Source organism: Plecotus auritus, assembly GCF_963455305.1.
Source record: "Plecotus auritus genome assembly, chromosome: 1".
In the NCBI taxonomy this organism is placed as follows: domain Eukaryota; kingdom Metazoa; phylum Chordata; class Mammalia; order Chiroptera; family Vespertilionidae; genus Plecotus; species Plecotus auritus.
The window spans coordinates 159,332,896-159,351,089 of NC_137770.1; the positions used below are offsets into that span (position 1 = coordinate 159,332,896).

General features: G+C 40.9%; 1 protein-coding gene across 2 annotated transcripts in view; it reads right to left on the reverse strand.

The window, feature by feature from the left end:
* RBM17 (RNA binding motif protein 17) overlaps positions 1–18,194 on the reverse strand; it is a 37,148-nt gene that overhangs the window by 9,091 nt on the left and 9,863 nt on the right. For both annotated transcript variants that reach the window (XM_080679137.1, XM_080679138.1), the window contains exons 2-6: positions 17,638–17,775; positions 12,796–12,912; positions 8,909–9,075; positions 6,099–6,196; positions 944–1,000 (exon numbers count right to left, since the gene is read on the reverse strand). In XM_080679137.1, coding sequence (XP_080535263.1) covers positions 944–1,000; positions 6,099–6,196; positions 8,909–9,075; positions 12,796–12,912; positions 17,638–17,760 — 562 coding nt within the window. In that variant the 5' untranslated portion in view covers positions 17,761–17,775. The remainder of the gene's footprint in view (positions 1–943; positions 1,001–6,098; positions 6,197–8,908; positions 9,076–12,795; positions 12,913–17,637; positions 17,776–18,194) is intronic.

Genomic DNA, 18,194 nt, shown 5'->3' on the forward strand with positions numbered 1-18,194 from the left:
AAGTTCAATTCCTAGAACAGATCATTGGGAGAAGAAACAGTGGGTGGGGCGTTCTGGCAATGTAAGTGAAGGCACACAAACTGTGAGATGAAATCAAAACTAATGGCAGAAAATCTAATCAGGAAGGTACTGCCACCTAGTGGAAGGTCATGAACTTAACAGCCTCTAAAACACAGAGGACACAAATTGTAACTGAGGAAGGAGCTATTATTGTTTTAGCCTAACTCCAAATACGAAATGTTGGAGAAGACAAAATGAATTTAAAAACAACAACAGTAGCCCTAACCGGTTTGGCTCAGTGGATAAAGTGTTGGCCTGCAGATTCAAGGGTCCCAGACTCGATTCCGGTCAAGGGCATGTACCTTGGTTGCAGGCACATCCCCGGGAGGGGGTGTGCAGGAGGCAGCTGATTGATGTTTCTCTCTCATCGATGTTTCTAACTCTCTCTCCCTCTCCCTTCCTCTCTGTAAAACAATCAATAAAATATATTTAAACAACAACAACAGTAGGACGAAAAGAGATAAACCAAAGAACTTATATACTTATATACATAGCTCATGGACACAGGCAATAGGGTAGTAAAAACCTGGGGTGGGAGTAGGAGGGGTAGGGGCTGGGAGGAGGGGATAAAGGTGAGGGGGGATGGGAGATATCTGTAATACTATCAACAAGTAAAAAATATATTAAAACAACAACAAAAAAGCACACCACTGTATAAAAATCCAAGTCTCAGAGCCTGGCATTAAAACTTCTAAAGTACAAGGAATGAAAGGGAACAGCAGTCTCAAGGACCCACACTGGGCCTCAGGGTTCAGGCCAGAGGACAGGCTTTGGGGCAATTTCCCTTTATATTCAGGAAACCTGGCTGATAGAAGCTAAGACTGGCCATGGCTGGGTTAAAGATTTGTATCAAAATAAAAGAAGGGGAGACATAGATACATACACTCTTTGTCTTTCTCTACAAGAGAAGTTGGTGGTGCGATGGCAGCTCCGCCCATACCTGCAAAAATATAAAATTCCACTGATTAAAGGAACATTTCAGATGCCAGACTCTCAAGGACTATGATATATACCATTTGTTACCGGGGCTGACTGGCAGACCCTGAGCGACGGATAAATGATTACTGTCACACACGTTTCTGTGAAAGAGAGGGCTAAGGGACTGCTTGGCTTGAGAAACCAAACAGCCCTGTTTACCTGCCTCCTTAGGCTTTTATTGTAGCAACAGCTTGAACTAAAATTAACGTCTACATACTATCAGCAGGGTAAGCATCCTTGAGATATCAGCAGGGTATCCTTTCTAGATACTATTAGCAGGATATCCTTGAGATATCAGTAGGGTATCCTTTCTCAGTATCCTTGAGAAAACGCATCTGCAGTGTCCTTTAAGCAAGGATGGCTAAAGACTAAACATAAAGATTCCAGTAAAACACCTGGGGGCTCAGACTTGTTTGGAAAAGTCAAGGCAGGGTCTGCCACCTTTGGCAAGGTCCCCCTAGAGGCCCCTGACCTTTCAGAGATGCTTCCTTATAGACTTTCCAACCAAGTCCCATATTTCCCCATAATTTGTCGTATCCCACAAGGAAGGAAGGGAGGAAGGAAGGAGGGAGCGGAGAGGAGAGAGAAGGAAAGGGGGTGGGGGAGGAGAGGGGAGAACGGAGGGAGGAAAGGAAGAAGGGAGGAAGATAGAACTGCTACTTTATCCCTCCAGCTAATATCTAAAGAACTTAATATCTGAATCTAGGATTAAAAATGTAGAAAACAAAAAAGCCAGACAAACACAATTATTTTTTTCATAGTAGGCATTCAAGAGCCCTAGAATCTGTACTAATAAAAGGGTAATATGCTAATTAGACCGGGAGACCTTCCAGACAAAGCCATGGTGGTAGGGTCAAGGCAGAGGCGGTTAGGGGCAATCAGGCCAAGAGGGGAGGGCAGTTGGGGGTGATCAGGCCAGCAGTGGGAGACATTTGGGGGCAATCAGGCTGGCAGGGGGGGGCAAATGGGGGCAAGCAGGCCAGCAGGGGGGCAGTTGGGGGTGAGCAGGCTGGCAGGGGGTGGCAGCTGGGGGTGATTAGGCTGGCAAGGGGGTACAGTTGGGGGCAAGAAGGCCGGCGGGGGGGCAGTTGGGGGTGAGCAGGATGGCAGGCAGAGTAGTTAGGGGTGATCAGGCAGGCAGGCAGGTGAGCAGTTAGGGGCCAGCGGTCCCGGATTGCGAGAGGGATGTCTGAGATTGGAGAGGGTGCAGGCCGGGCTGAGGGACGCCCCTGCCCCCGTGCACAAATTTCGTGCACCGTGACACTAGTGTAGTTAATAAATGAATTTTAAGATAAAAGAACATAACCCAGAGAATTAGAGGTTACTTAAAAAATAGTAACATAGCCTGGCCAGTGTGGCTCAGTGATTGAGCTTCAACCTATGAACCAGGGAGTCGGGGTTTGATTCCTGGTCAGGGCACATGCCCAAGCTGCAGGCTCGATCCCCAATGGGGGGTGTGCAGGGTGCAGCCCAACAATGATTCTCTCTCATCAATGATGTTTCTATTTCTATCTCTCTCTCCCTCTCCCTTCCTCTCTGAAACCAATAAAAATGTATTTTAAAAACAACAACAGTAAGTCCTAGCTTGTTTGGCTCAGTGGATATAGCATTGGCCTATGGACCAAAGTGTCCCAAGTTTGATTCTGGTCAAGGGTCCGAGCACATATCTTGGTTGCAGGCTCCTCCTCAGCCCGGGCCCTGGTTGGGGCACATGCAGGAGGCGACCAATTGATGTGTTTCTCTCACATCGATATTTCTCTCTGCCTTTCCTTCTCTCTTCCACTCTGTCTAAAAATCAATGGAAGAATATCCTTGGATGAGGCTTAAAAAACAAACAAACACAAAACCAACAAGTCACAAGATTCTCTGTTAATCCTCATCTGAGGATATTTTTCCCATTGATTTTTTTAGAGAGAGTGGAAGGAGACAAGGGGAAGAGGGAGAGACACACACACACACATAAGGTGGTTACTTCCTGCACACGCTCCAACTGGAGCCAGGGATATGTGCCCTTGACCAGGAATCGAACCTGCGACCCTTTGGTTCTCAGGCTGACACTACTGAGCCATGCTGCCCACGGTTGGTCACCAAATTTTTTCATATACATTATCTCATTTAGACTTAATAATCTTTGAATTAGGTATAACTGTGTCATTTCTCTTTCATAGGAGAAAATGATCAGAGGAGAATTAGTGGGCAGCAATAGCTCCCAGTGATTCCAAGCTTTTTCCCACAACACAACACACTCCTGGAACTAAACACCTATTTGGAAATGTAGGTACTTCTGTATAGAATCTGTTTTGTGTTGTCACCATTCCTGCTCATGTTTCCTGGACAGAGAACGGTGGACACAAACAAACCAAAATAACTCCATTTGCTAGCTGACAAGAATGGAGAATATAAGGAATTTTTCATTAGGTATAAGCCTTAACATATCTTACCTAATAATAGACAAACATGTAAATTGACCGTACCTCCGCTATGCCCACAGCCAATCACGAGTGAGTATGCAAATTAACCCAACAAAGATGGTGGGTTAATTTGCAGATGCGGGCGCAGAGTGGCCTGGCGGGGTGGGACGCCTGCTATGGGGGGGAGGGAGGAGTGGAGGGAGCTACAGGAGCGGTGCTCCAGCCGGGAGCGGGGACTTGGTGGCTACTGGGTGGCCGGGAACGAAGCCAGGGGAAGGAAAGCCTATTCTTGCACGAATATCGTGCAACGGGCCTCTAGTGTATTATAACTTAATCACCAATGCAATAGTCCAAAAAATAAGGTGTAAGCAAACAAACAAAAAAATTGATTACAAAACCAGTGCTGCAACAGCGTGAAACGTTTCACAGAAGAAATTCCTCCTAAGCCAGCGTACATGCATCATGGTTAACAGGCCTGGACTAGACAAAATACTTAAGGAGAAATAGGAATAAAATCTTGTATTTCTTTTGAAATACTTTTTTTTTAATCTTGCCAAGTGATTACTGATTGATTCTGAGATTAGCTCTAATGAGTTCAGTATGAAAAATTCAGGATTACTAAACATTTGACACTAATCAGGTTAAAATATAAACATCACCTGTTACCAGTAGTACACATAATGGACATAATTCCATCAATTCCCTACTACTCAATATTAGCTTCTGCTAATGTTCAAGAAATTAAACAGCCTTCACAGAAAAGGCATACTTCCTTACAAAAAGGGCAGCCAATCTATAAGCTGAAAAGATGAGACCAATAAGTATTCAACCTATATGCTGGATTCTAAAAACGTTAATCAAAACCAAACATTTCTTAATTGAGATAGCAGATATGAAATGCTTAACATAATACCTGACACAGAGCACACTCAAATGTTAACTTTACTCCCATTATAAAAACAATGTAATGCCTGATAATATTCAGCATGTACTAAGTATTATTTTTCTTTTTTGAGGCATAATTGACAAATAATAATAGTTTCAGGTATACGAGATAATGATTCAATATTTATATATATTACAGAATGATTACCACAATAAGTCTAACATTTGTCATCATACATAATTACAATTTTTTTTCTTGTGATGAGGACTTTTAAGGTCCACTCTCTTACAACTTTCAAATATGCAATACAATATAGTTAACTATAGTCACCATGCTATGCATTACACCCCCATGACTTATTTATAACTGGAAGCTTGTACTTTCTGAACCCTTCACCCATTTCTCTCACCCCCCACCAATCTGTTGTCTGTATCCATTAGCTTGTTTTTCTTTTGTGTTGTGTAGTAGGTATTCTATAAATACATTTAATTCATATATGCATTGAAAGATTAAGAATTCTAAATTATTATAGATTCATTCCTTTCCAACCCAATTAGTATTTTAAAATTTAAACCCTAAAACTTAGCTATACACTTGGGCAGACCAGGCTTGCCAAACTGCTGATCCTAAAATAGAGATCACGTATGTGGAAATATATTCCAGCTTCATGACAACAGAATTCTTAGGTCTTATGTTAAAGATGACTACATTATAATGAGGTTTTCAGGTAGATGAAGATTTCAGACAAGATGAACAGTAGACCTATTCTATATAATTCTATATAATAAAAGCCTAATATACAAATTGTCCCCTCTACAGGGAGTTCGACCAGGGGGCGGGGCCAGCCAGCCAAATGCCTGCGGCCCCTCCCTCGGGCCACCCCGATAGGCACTGGCAGCCAGACCCCACCCATGCACAAATTCGTGCATTGGGCCTCTAGTATTATATAAAGTGCTTCTTCCCTATGTGCCTCAGATTTCCCATCCTTAAAAGGGGGATAAATCATAGAGCCCACTCCAAGTTGTCATGTAGCATCAAGGAGATAATCTATGAGAGGGCTTAGAACAGAGACTGGGATCTAGTAGACAAGTAGAAGATTTAAATTTCTCAACCCTCAATCTATCAACCAAATTGGTCAATTAAATCAAGGAAATACCAGCAATCAAAACATGATGAAGCTAAAATAAGAAGCATTCCATTCTCCCAAGAACAAACACTGCTTAACTGTCCAGTAATCACTAAGGATTTAGTCTTAACTCAATTACAATTCAGCTTGTAAAATTTTAGAACTACAAGGGGCCTTATTAACTAGTTCAAATTCTCTATCTTCCTGCTCTTCAGATGACATTGAAAGAAACCTACGTCCAGAGAAGCTAAGTGATATCCTCAGATTCATGCATGTCAGTGACAAACGTTCTGGAAACGAATGCTTTGACTCTCCATTCAATGCTTAACAGCAATGAAGCTGGACACAGAGAATAGGTCAGTGTGACTATGCTACAGGTAAAGAAAAGTATGTGTCTATATTTCAAGGTATGCTCAAAGTATCTACTTAATAACTATTAGAAAGTGGGTGGGAAGCTCAAAAGAGAATATACGTAAAAACGCAATATAAATTAAGACTGTATGCAAATGTGGATTGCTGGAATTCCAGAGAGAAAATCACCTAAATCAATGTCAACTGAACTATATCAAATTGAATATGAAAAGCAAATAGTGGAATTGCACCTATTGGAAATATAATATTTATGTTCATGCCTTACTTCTTTTTCTCCTTTCTCGCTCATAATCTTCATCTTCATCAGAATCTGGATCTGGTCGCCTTGAAAACCCACTGGCTTCATGTCTGTCTTTACGCCTCCTGTGATAATAAAAGAACCCATATTCATTACAGATGAGCCAATTTAGAGATGTGAACTCAAGGACATCACCTTGACTTTATCTTGGCTAGAAAATACCCAAATCCTCTCTTTCACACTAAACTATTAATGGAAGGAGGGGTGTGTGCGAAACAACTGATTGAAGACTAAAGTAGCTCAAGTATGACAAGTGAGAAAAACCAGAAGATGAACTGAACACATTTAATGGGTATATAAGTAGCAGACAAAAGTATACCTGGTATTTGCCTCTTTCAATTTTAAAGCATATCAACATACGTAATAGTTTAACAATTCTAATTCTCTAGAACAATTTTCAACCAGTGTGTGAGGAGCACACTGGTATACCACAAGAATTTTTAAAACATGCAATACCTGACTATTTAGTCAAGGGCACTAACCTCTTTTCCCTTAGACTGTCAAAAAAAATAAAAAAGACAATACAATAGTCTGGTGTGAGTGAATCAAAATTATACCTATTGTTTTTTGCCAGATCATATTTTGTCAAATTATTTTTTTTTGGTGTGCCACAAAATTTTAGTAATTTGTTTATGTGTGCCATGAGATGAAAAGGGTTGAAAATCGCTGCTCGAGAACATGCCTTCATTGAAATGATTCAATAAATAATGAGTAATACTGTATTACTATTTTATAAACTTTTTTTCCTCACACAACGACATGTTCATTGATATTTAGAGGGAGGACAGGATGGATGGAGGGAGGGAGGGAGAATGACAGAGAGAGAAAGAGAGAGCAAAACATCCATCTGTTGCCTCCTGTACACGCCTCAACCAGGAATCGAATCCACAACCTTTCAGTGTACAGGACGATGCTCCAACTAAGTCACACAAGCCAGGGCATATTTTATAAACTACTTAACAATTAATATGCAATATTTTACAAAGAAGAAATGCAAACACATTCTTATTGCCCATATTTTATTTATCTATTTTTAAACTTTAATGATTTCGGAGAGGAAGGAAGAGGGAGAGAGCAATAGAAACATCAATGATGAGAGAGAATCATTGATTGGCTGACTCCCGCAGGCCCCACATTGGGGATTGAGCCTGCAACCCGGGCATGTGCTCTGACTGAGAATCAAACCATGACCTCCAGGTTCATAGGTCAATGCTCAACCACTGAGCCACACAAGGCGGGCCTTATTGCCCATACTATAAAAAAACATAAATAAAAGATGCATGTGTTGCCCTAGCCTGTTTGGCTCAGTCGATAAGAGTGTTGGCCTGCGAAATGAAAGGTCCCAAGTTCGATTCTGGTCAAGGGGACATGCTGGGGTTGTGGCCCGATCCCCAGTAGGGGGCATGCAGGAGGCAGCCAATCAATGATTCTCTATCACTGATGTTTCTATCTCTCCCTTCCTCTCTGAAATCAATAAAAATATACATATATATTTTTAAAAAGATGCATGTTTTAAAAAAATTCCTTCTGGCACAAAAATAGTTAAAAAGATAATTTAAGTATTTTATTTTTAGTTTGTGATTTTTTTTCATATTGGTATATCGGCTTATTTTTTAATGTTTTTATTGATTTTTTTACTTTTTTTAAGAGAGAAAGGAAGGAAGGGAGAGGGAGAGAAACATCAGTGTGAGAGAGAAATATCAACCAGTTGCCTCCCATACACACCTGGCCTAGGAACCAAACCCAAAACCAGGGCATATGCCCTGACCAGGAATTGAATCAGTGACCTTTTGGTACATAGGAAGATGCTCAACCAATTTAGCCACACTCACCAGGGCCAATTTAAGTATTTTGCATAGTTGACTATTGAAGAGTCATAACAAAGGAAAGAAACTATTGTTCAACATCAGGTTAAAGTTGTTCTAAGGCAGTGGTCGGCAAACTGCGGCTCCGAGCCACATGCGGCTCGCGAGCTGCGGTTTGCCGCTCGGTTGACTAATGAGTTTGCCGACCACCGCCCCTATCCCAGGGGTGGGCAAACTTTTTGACTCGAGGGCCACAATGGGTTCTTAAACTGGACTGGAGGGCCGGAACAAAAACATGGATGGAGTGTTTGTGTGAACTAATATAAATTCAAAGTAAAGGAGCGGAAGGGAGAGCAAGAGAACCGGATAGAACAGCCAGATCCGGCCTGCGGGGCCGTAGTTTGCCCAAGGCTGCCCTATCCGATAGGGGCTTAATCACAAGGAACAACAACAGCCTGTAATTATTGGAACCGAGAGTCTAGGTCAGTGGTCGGCAAACTCGCGAGCCGAAGTTTGCCGACCACTGTTCTAAGGTACTTTTCTAACAACTCACCCAAAATATATACTTTAAATTTTCTGCATCTATACATGAAATTTGCTCTAGACAGTGGTCGGCAAACTCATTAGTCAACAGAGCCAAATATCAACAGTACAACAATTGAAATTTCTTTTGAGAGCCAAATTTTTTAAACTTAAACTTCTTCTAATGCCACTTCTTCAAAACAGACTCACCCAGGCCGTGGTATTTTGTGGAAGAGCCACACTCAAGGGGCCAAAGAGCCGCATGTGGCTCGCGAGCCGCAGTTTGCCGACCACTGCTCTAGACTATGTTTTTTGTTTTAATGCTGGGATACTAAAAAACTAACTCCATAAAAACTAACTTCAGCCTTACAAACAGCAATGAAGTTCATTCATTAACATTCTAATAAATATTTCAAATGTAAAATAGCCCCGAATCCAAACAAGCCTTACTTTTCTCTCTCTTCTATTTCTTTTTGTCTTTCAAGCTCCCGCTGTCTCTGTCGTTCTTCTCGTTGGCGCTTCACTACTTTCTCATAATCATTAGGAAACATAGGATCATATTCATCAGCTAAGGGAATCAAAACTTCTCCTGCAGAAAATCCACTGGGTACAGGATCCTGAGGAAGATAAAAATGCCAAGGTATCATTCTCATGTCTTAAAATTTTAGAATTCAAGTAAAAAAATATGAGGTTTGAAAGGAGACTTGATGACATCTACATGCCTCCTTTGTTTTATAGATGAGGAGACAAATGTCTAAGGAGGTTTAGTGACTTGACATGGTCACACAACTTACCAGGTAGCAGCAAAACCATGATAATGAATTTAGTTCAGTATTAATTCCATAAATATCCTATGGTACTTTTCTGAAATTTCCAAATTGCCACTACTTTTAAGTAATAATTTTGATTATTTATATAGTAAACAATGAATACTTCTGTTTTTATATATCTCCGTGAAAACTTAAAAACCAAACAACCCATAAATAACAATCATTCTTTTGGTCATTAATAACCTCCGGATATTTTTCCCATTGATTTTTTTAGAGAGTAGAAGGGAGGGGGAGAGAGTAGGAGGGAAGGAGGGGAGCGGGGGAGAGAGAAACATTGACGTGAGAGAGACACATCGACTGGTTGCCTTCTACACGCACCTCGACCAAACTTGCAGCCCAGGTACATGCCCCTTGACGGGGAATCTAACCTGAAACCCATAGGTGCTTGGGCCGATGCTCTCTAACACAGTCCAGGGCCCCTTGGGCTTTTTGAAATGCTGTGGAATACATCCCTTCCCTGGTAGACAGCACTTTTTGTGCCGAGTCTGACACAGATGGATGTCATTCCCTTCATGTGTTCATTAATATTTTTTACATATGTTTTTATTGATTTTTTAGCAAGGGAGGAAGGGAGAGGGACAGGAAAATAGAAACATCAATCGGCTGCCTCCTGCACACCCCCTACTGGGGATCCAGCCTGCAACCCGGGCATGTGCCCTGACCGGGAATAGAACAGGCGACGACCTCTTAGGTTCCTAGGTTGACAACCACTGAGGTCAGTGGCCAGGCTCATTAATTTTTTTAAGGTCCACTAAGATCAGGTTCAGATGATAACATTACGCATTTCTCTTCTAAATATTTAGAAACTGGAGCTACTTACTCTTTGAAAGAAAAGAGGTAGTCTTAAAAAAGAAATCAGAAAGACAAAAGGCAGACAGTACAGCTAATTAGAAGATACATGATTAGAAATGGGGCTTTACCCTATGTTGGTGTTCTTGATCCCTATCTAGTTCTGGGAAGCTCCAATCTAATGTACAGCCTAAATTTCCTAAACCTCCATACTTTCTTCTTCCATGTTTTCTTAGCATAACTCTTTCTTATTATCTCTAAAAATAAGAGGCCTTAACTGGTCTCCATAGGCACCTAAAACAAACATAGCTTAGGACTAGTATTTTTGAGTGCCCATTCTGCATCTCTTTCGGGAGGCACACTGCCCAATACTATCAAAGGCAGAAAGGTTGTAAAATGTATTTCATTTTGAACACAAAACTAATATAAGAAGAGCTTTTGCCCTAGCCGGTTTGGCTCAGATGCCTGGGTTGCGGACTCAATCCCCAGCAGGAGGCGTGCAGGAGGCAGCCAATCAATGATTCTCTCTTATCATTGATGTCTATCTCTCTCTCTCCCTTTTCCTTCCTCTCTAAAATCAATAAAAATATTAAAAACAAACAAAAACCCTGCTAAGTTTAACAATGAGCCATCCTTCTTTAAATGCTACAGAGAATAAAGCAGCCTTAGCCGGTTTGGCTCAGTGGATAGAGCGTCAGCCTGCAGACTGAAGGGTCCCAGGTTCGATTTTAGTCAAGGGCACATGTCCGGGGTTATGGGCTCAATCCCCAGTAGGGGGCATGCAGGAGGTAGCCGATCAGTTGATTCTCTCTCATCACTGATGTTTCTATCTCTCTACCTTCTCCCTTCCTCTCTGAAATCAAAATATAATTTTTAAAACACACACACAAATTGGCAATGAAAATAACTGATTTCTTAATGCCACCTCAGGAAGTCCATCCTAAAAAAATAATTTTACATGCATAGAGCACTCTCTATGGAGCTGTGCATTACAGTGTTATGATGACAACATAAAAGCAGGTCTAGTTGGTTCTACAGTTAGGAAACACTTGTATAAATTACAATACATTCACTTGATGGAAATACTTTACAATTAAAAATTGGTTATGCCCTGGCTGGTGTGGCTCAGTTGGTTGAACGTTGTCCCCATGCACCAAAAGGCGGTGGGTTCAATTTTCGCAGGGCACATGCCCAGGGGTTTGATCCCTGGTTGGGGTGCATGTACTAGTAAGAGGCAACCAATCGATGTTTCTCTCTCACATCACTGTTTCTCTCTCTCCCTCTCCCTTCCTCTCTCTCTAACATCAATAAAAAAGTATATATTCTTTAAACAACTGGTTATGAACCCTGCCAGGTAGCAGTTAGTTAGAGCAGCCCAATATACCAAGGTTCCTGGTCAGGGCACATACTAGTACAAGAATTAACCAGTGAATGCATAAATAAGTGGAACAACAAATCAGTGTTTCTTTCACTCCTTCCCTCTCTCTAAAATAAATTTAAAAACTATTAAAACTAAAAAAATTAAAACTGATTATGAAAAAATGCTTGTTGATTAGATTTTTGGGGGTGAAAACAATATTATAGGTTCTAGAATCAATATACAATAACAAAAGATGATGAATCAGCTTCTGAGTAGATAGAGCTAGAAAAACTTAGGTGTTGAGTTTGTGGGAAAAAATGTTAAGTGGCTAAGAATCTGCCCCCCCCCCCCCGCAAAGCATCTCCACTGTGGGGTGCCTGTCCCTCTATACAGACTATTAGCCTATAGTAGTATCAGTTCTTCCAGCCAAGAAATCCTACCAAGAGCTTCAGCTATACTGTGCCTGAGAATAAAAGCAAGGTGGGGGGGGGCAAAAGAATTCCAAACCAGAACAGTCAAAACTGTGAGGAGGATGAGAAACTAAAGAAGGGAAGGGGCATACAGCTGGAACTGTGTCCTTTTTTGGGGGTGGGGGTGGTAGGAAGAGTACCTTGCTAAGAAATAGTCAGCAATAATAGCATATTCTATCATTAACCTTTGGTCATTTCTCAAGCAACCTGTGCGCCTGGTATGTTTAAACTACCGCAGAAATATTATTTGAATGCCATCTATAGAAGAATAAATGTGTATATATATCTAAAGAGTGGGTGTAATTTTAACTATATATTATGTTTAATTCATTTGCCCCCCATTCTGTGTAGTTTTAACTATGATTTGGAATTATTCTTTTCCAGATCTTCCTCATCCTCACTTAACCCATTGACAGAACTGTCCATGTCTGTTTCTTAGTTTTTAAGCTTATGCAAAATTATTGGGATAATAAAGGGAGGGCAGTAGAATTGTCCTTATTTTAATCCACAACAAAAGAATGAATACTAATATTCTTTATGATAGCAAAAATGGGGGGGGGAACTATATATCTAGCATTAAGAAAATTAACTACAGTATACCCTCACAAGGGAATACAGTAAAGCCATTAATATGAACATACAGTCCTATACTTTTTTAGAGATGGACAGTCCCAATATATTAAGCAAAATAGTTTCTGATTTTTCTATAATAAACTATTTTAAATAGCTAAATGCTTCAAACTTGATAAAACAGAGGTAAAAACTAAGTTGAAAATGATATTGACTAGGCTGCAAAGGTCTACTGAAGAGACCGTGTCCAGAGTGACATATGCATGAAATAAGACACAGTTAGCAGGAAAGACTGTCAAGGTCAGAGGACTGGCTTACCTTTAGGCCAGCTGCTACGTGAGGCGGGGTGTCCACAATCTGCCGGTCATCTGAAGAGCCGCCTCGCTTTAGGTCGATTACAGGGGCAAGGACTGTACTTTGTTTTGTTCTCTGGCTCTAAAATCATTGAAAAACAGTTTACTGAAGCTTCAAATTAAAATTCATACTATTTATAACAAAGCTTTTTTGGGGGGAGTCTTTGTGATGAACCTTTCGGATACAAGAAAATCATAATCTAAAATAGCCTTTTAATTCAATTATTACTATAACCACAAACTAGTTTCATTGGCTTTTTTTTTTTTTTAACAAAACAAATTTTCTCCACTGTAAAAGATTTATAGTAAACTTGGTCAGTTTTATTTAAGTTTGCATGTAAAATCATCTCTACAATGGATTCTCCTTTGACCAGGAGGGCAAATCTATAACAGCATGTTACGCTTTGACTAGTGTTGATCTTTCACAAGGAATGAGTATTTTTTTATGTCCTGGGCCAGTGGTAGGCAAAATCATTAGTCAACAGAGCCAAATATCAACAGTACAACGATTGAAATTTCTTTTGAGAGCCAAATTTTTTAAACTTAAACTTCTTCTAACGCCACTTCTTCAAAATAGACTCGCCCAGGCCGTGGTATTTTGTGGAAGAGCCACACTCAAGGGGCCAAAAAGCCGCATGTGGCTCGCGAGCCGCAGTTTGCCAACCACGGTCCTGGGCAAAACACGAGAGTTTTTTCCCCTCCCAGTAGAATATAAAATCCTGTCCTACCTATTTATTATGAACCTACAGAAAAAAATTTTTTCTAAAGAAAACATGATTATTCATATACCATCAAACATTGTTAATATTTTATCATATTTGTTTTACCTTACACCTATATTTTATGTTGAATCATTTGAAGAAAATTTGAAGACACCATGACACTATCCTTAATCAGCTAAAATTATGAACATCCTTTTACATAACCACTATACTATTACCACAACTAATAAAATCAATAATACCCTGTATCAGTTCCTATCCAATTCATATTCAAGTTTTCCAAGCTGTCCCTCAAATGTCTTCTAAATAGTTGATTTTATTTTGAACCAGGATCCTACTAAAAGTCCACAATGCATTTGGTTTTTAAGTCTTCTGATTTAGGAAAAATCTCCCTCCTTGCTGTCATCATTGTAATAATCATTTTTGTCTCCTCTTTTTCCTCTGATACTGTCTTGTAAAATGCTGCACATTCTAAGATCTGTTTGATAAATTCCTGGTGGTCTAGTTTCACTTATTCATCTATGCCCTACAATTCTTGAAAACTAAGTTAAATCTTGATTAGATTAGAGCAGTGCTCTTTGGCAAGAATATGTCATAGGTGAGGTGGTGTGCTTCATGCTGCTTCACCCCAGCAGGCACACAACTCAGGTTGTCTGTTAATAATGCTAATCATGACCAGATGGGTACAGAGGTGTCTACCTGATCTTTTGGTTATAAAGATTTAAGTTCCCTCTCCCTTTGCAGTTTTAAAGTGTTATACATTTTCATTGTTATCAATCACTACAAAAGGCTCAAAATAAGCCACTATCTCTCTTGAATTTAACATCACTTATCATTTCAAGCAAATAAATTTAATCTAATCAATAAGTTACAATTCGCAAGGTAAAAACCAAAGTTTAAAAGACAATGGAGGGGAGTGGTATCAGAATCATACATTTTTCTATCTGATATATGTTTTTAAAATGGAGATACAGATGAAACCACAATTTCAGTCTGTAGGTAACATTTTCTCTACCAAATACCTTTACAGATTTGGTTATGCCAACCTGGTACTGAGTAATTAATTAGTAAATTAAATAGTCTAAGAGAATCAATGAAATGTATCTTCACTTCCCTTATTGAAAAACACAACATTAATTTAGTGGTTAGATCGTAGCAATCGCAAAAGATATTAGAAAGTTAGAAAGTTAGCAGAAATGATTTTATAAGCAACTTTTTATTTTGACCGATTATAAAATCTATTTGAAATCTTAAGAGATTTCCTGAAGTTAATGTATTTGGGTAAGTGAAAAGATGATAAGCATAAATTAAACAGTCTGAAGCAGATACTACAGAGGATGTCTAAGAGTCTAGATTTCATATAAAAACATTATTCATTGCTTATCAGCACCCAATTCTTTAGTTTTCATGTGAGTAAAATAATGGTACAGAAAAATCAGTGTGTTATCCATAAATTTTATGAGTTTTTAATATATTTCTTTTTGGAAGAATCTATTTTTCTCAGTTTTATTTTATTCAAGCTGACTTTTAACCTATTTATAATTATACACTGGCTGGATAGAGAAAGTGATCCTAAAGTACTAGGCAGGAAGAAACAAATTATCTAGGATTTTAAAAGATTGGCTACAAGTAATTCACAAAGCTGACAATTTTTAAACTGTTAATAAAGAATTATCCCTGCCCTGACTGGTTTGGCTCAGTGGATAGAGCGTTGGCCTGCGGACTGAAAGGTCCCAGTTCGATTCCGGTCAAGGGTATGTACCTTGGTTGCGGGCACATCCCCAGTGGGAGGTGTGCAGGAGGCAGCTGATCGATGTTTCTCTCTCATCGATGTTTCTAACTCTCTATCCCTCTCCCTTCCTCTCTGTAAAAAATCAATAAAATATATTTAAAAAAAAAGAAAAGAATTATCCCAAGTAGTTTTTAATTTGTATATCTCTAGAATATTTTTATTCTGCTTTTCTATTTTCTGTTCCTAAAAGTATTTGTGTGTTTTTATAGGATTATTTTATTTATTTTTTATTTTTTTTCTTTTATATATATTTTTATTAAGGTACTAGAGGCCTGGTGCACAAAATTTGTGCACGGGGGGGCGGGGGCATCCCTCAGCCCAACCTGCACCCTCTCCAATCTGGGACGCCTCGAGGGATGTCCGACTGCCCGTTTAGGCCCGATCCCACCATCGGGCCTAAACAGGCAGTCAGACATCCCTATCACAATCCAGGACTACAGGCTCCCAACTGCTCACCTGCCTGCCTTCCTGATTGCCCCTAACCGCTTCTGCCTACCAGCCTGATCACTCCCTAACCACTCCCCTGCCAGCCTGATTGATGCCTAACTGCTCCCCTGCCAGCCTGTTTGCCCCTAACTGCCCTCCCCTGCAGGCCTGGTCACCCCTAACTGCCCTCCCCTGCCAGCCTGTTTGCCCCTAACTGCCCTCCCCTGCAGGCCTGGGTCCCTCCCAACTGCCTTTCCCTGCAGGCCTGGTCGCCCCCAACTTCCCTCCTTTGCTGGCTTGGTCACCCCTAACTGCCCTCCCCTGCAGGCTTGATCGCCCCCAACTGCCATCCCTTGCAGGCCTGGTCACTCCCAACTGCTCTCCCCTGCTGGCCATCTTGTGGTGGCCATCTTTTGTCCACATGGGGGCAGGATCTTTGACCACATGGGGGCAGCCATCTTGTGTGTTGGAGTGATCGTCAATCTGCATATTACTCTTTTATTAGATAGGATAGAGGCCTGGTGCACGGGTGGGGGCCAGCTGGTTTGCCCTGAAGGGTGTCCCAGATCAGGGTGGGTGTTCCCTTGGGGCGTGGGCGGCCTGGGCAAGGGGCCTGTGGTGGTTTTCAGGCCGGTCACGCCCCCTGGTGACCCAAGCGGAGGTCCTGGTATCTGGGGTTTATTTATCTTCTACAATTGAAACTTTGTAGCCTGGAGCGGAGCCAAGCCTTCTGCTTGCTCAGTGGTGGCAGCCATTTTTTGGAGGATTTATGTATCTTCTATAATTGAAACTTTGTAGCCTTAAGCAGAGGCCTGGGCCGGCCAGGGTGTGGGGAAAGCTTGGCTTCCTCCATCGCCGGGGGCAACCCTAGCCTCCTGCTCTTTCCAGCTCCGTGGCTGCCACCATTTCTGTTTGGATATGTATCTTCTATCATTGAAACTTTGTAGCCTTGAGTGGAAGCCTAGGCCGGCAAGGGCAGGCGGAAAGCTTGGCTTCCTCCATTGCCGGGGAAACCCAAGCCTCCCTCCTGCTCTCTGTGGCTGTAGCCATTTTGGTTGCGTTTATTTGCATATTCGCTCCTGATTGGCTGGTGGGCGTGGCTGGTGGGCGTGGCTGGTGGGTGTAGCAGAGTGATGGTTAATTTGCATATTACTCTTTTATTAGATAGGATTATATGTGTACATATCTTACCATTGCCCCACCCCACTCCCATGCCCTAAAAGTATTTGACAGTAACATTTTAATATCAAATATCCAGTGGGCACCTATGTTTTTAATGTTTTACATGTTGAATAATTTCAAGGATGCAGCCAATGCCCAACATGTATACAACTAGAACAAAAACAATGACTCCCACACTACATATACCTTACGCATTCACAACCAATCTGAGCCCTCAATAACACAAACACATTATTACTGCTTACTAGTTACTGCAGAGCTTCCTTTCTCAAAGTGCTGATTCCAAACCACCTACAACTAACAGCAGGAATATTACCAAAAATGCAAACACCCATGGGCCCCAACCTAGAACCAAAATTTACCAGAATATCAGGAATATGACCACCAAAGCAATATTTTAACAAAATTTTCAGTAATCTTAGACATACTGAAGTCTGAAAACCTGTACCACTGTTGGAAACCAAGAGTATTGCCTTTCTCCATTGGAATCCCTCCAATAGTTCTATTCCCAGGAATTGGGAAGAGCAAAATGACCCTTAGCTCCTATAGAGCCTCTCTCCCCATTAATGTTTAAGCCTACATAATCAATAAAAAGGCAGCAGAGCAAGCTAAAATCGTATTACTCTGAATCTAAGGAGAAACCTGCTCTGTAGACTTCTACTTTCACATTGTGGGCTTATCTTACCTTTGCTTGAGTGAGAGCTGCCTTCTTCACCTGAAGCTGAGACTGTAGAAGTTTGAAATTTTTGGACCAGCCTTCTGTTTTCGAGTCACTGGTCTCCACTCCCAGGTCATCATACAGTGACATCTTTTCAGTTTAATGCTGAAAGGCAAGGGGAGGGTTTAAAAAATGCAAAACACAGTAAAGATTTAAAATCTTTTCGTGTTGCCCTGGCCGGTGTGCTCAGTGGTTAGATCATCAGCCCATTTACCGAAGAGTCATGGGTTCAATTCCCAGTCAAGGGCATGCACCTGGGTTGCAGGTTCAATCCCGGCCCCAGGTGGGGTGCATGCAGGAAGCAACCAATCAATGTGTGTCTCTCACCTTTCTCTCTCTCTCTCTCTCCTTTCTTTCCTCCCTCCCTTCCATTCTCTTTAAAAATCAATGGAAAAAAACATCCTTGGGTAAGGATTAACAAACAAAAAAACTTTTTGTGTTAAAATAACTCATTTTCAAGGAATTGTAGAGGTAAAATGTATTTAAAGGGATCCTCTAGCCCAGGAACCTGGACAAAAGCCAAG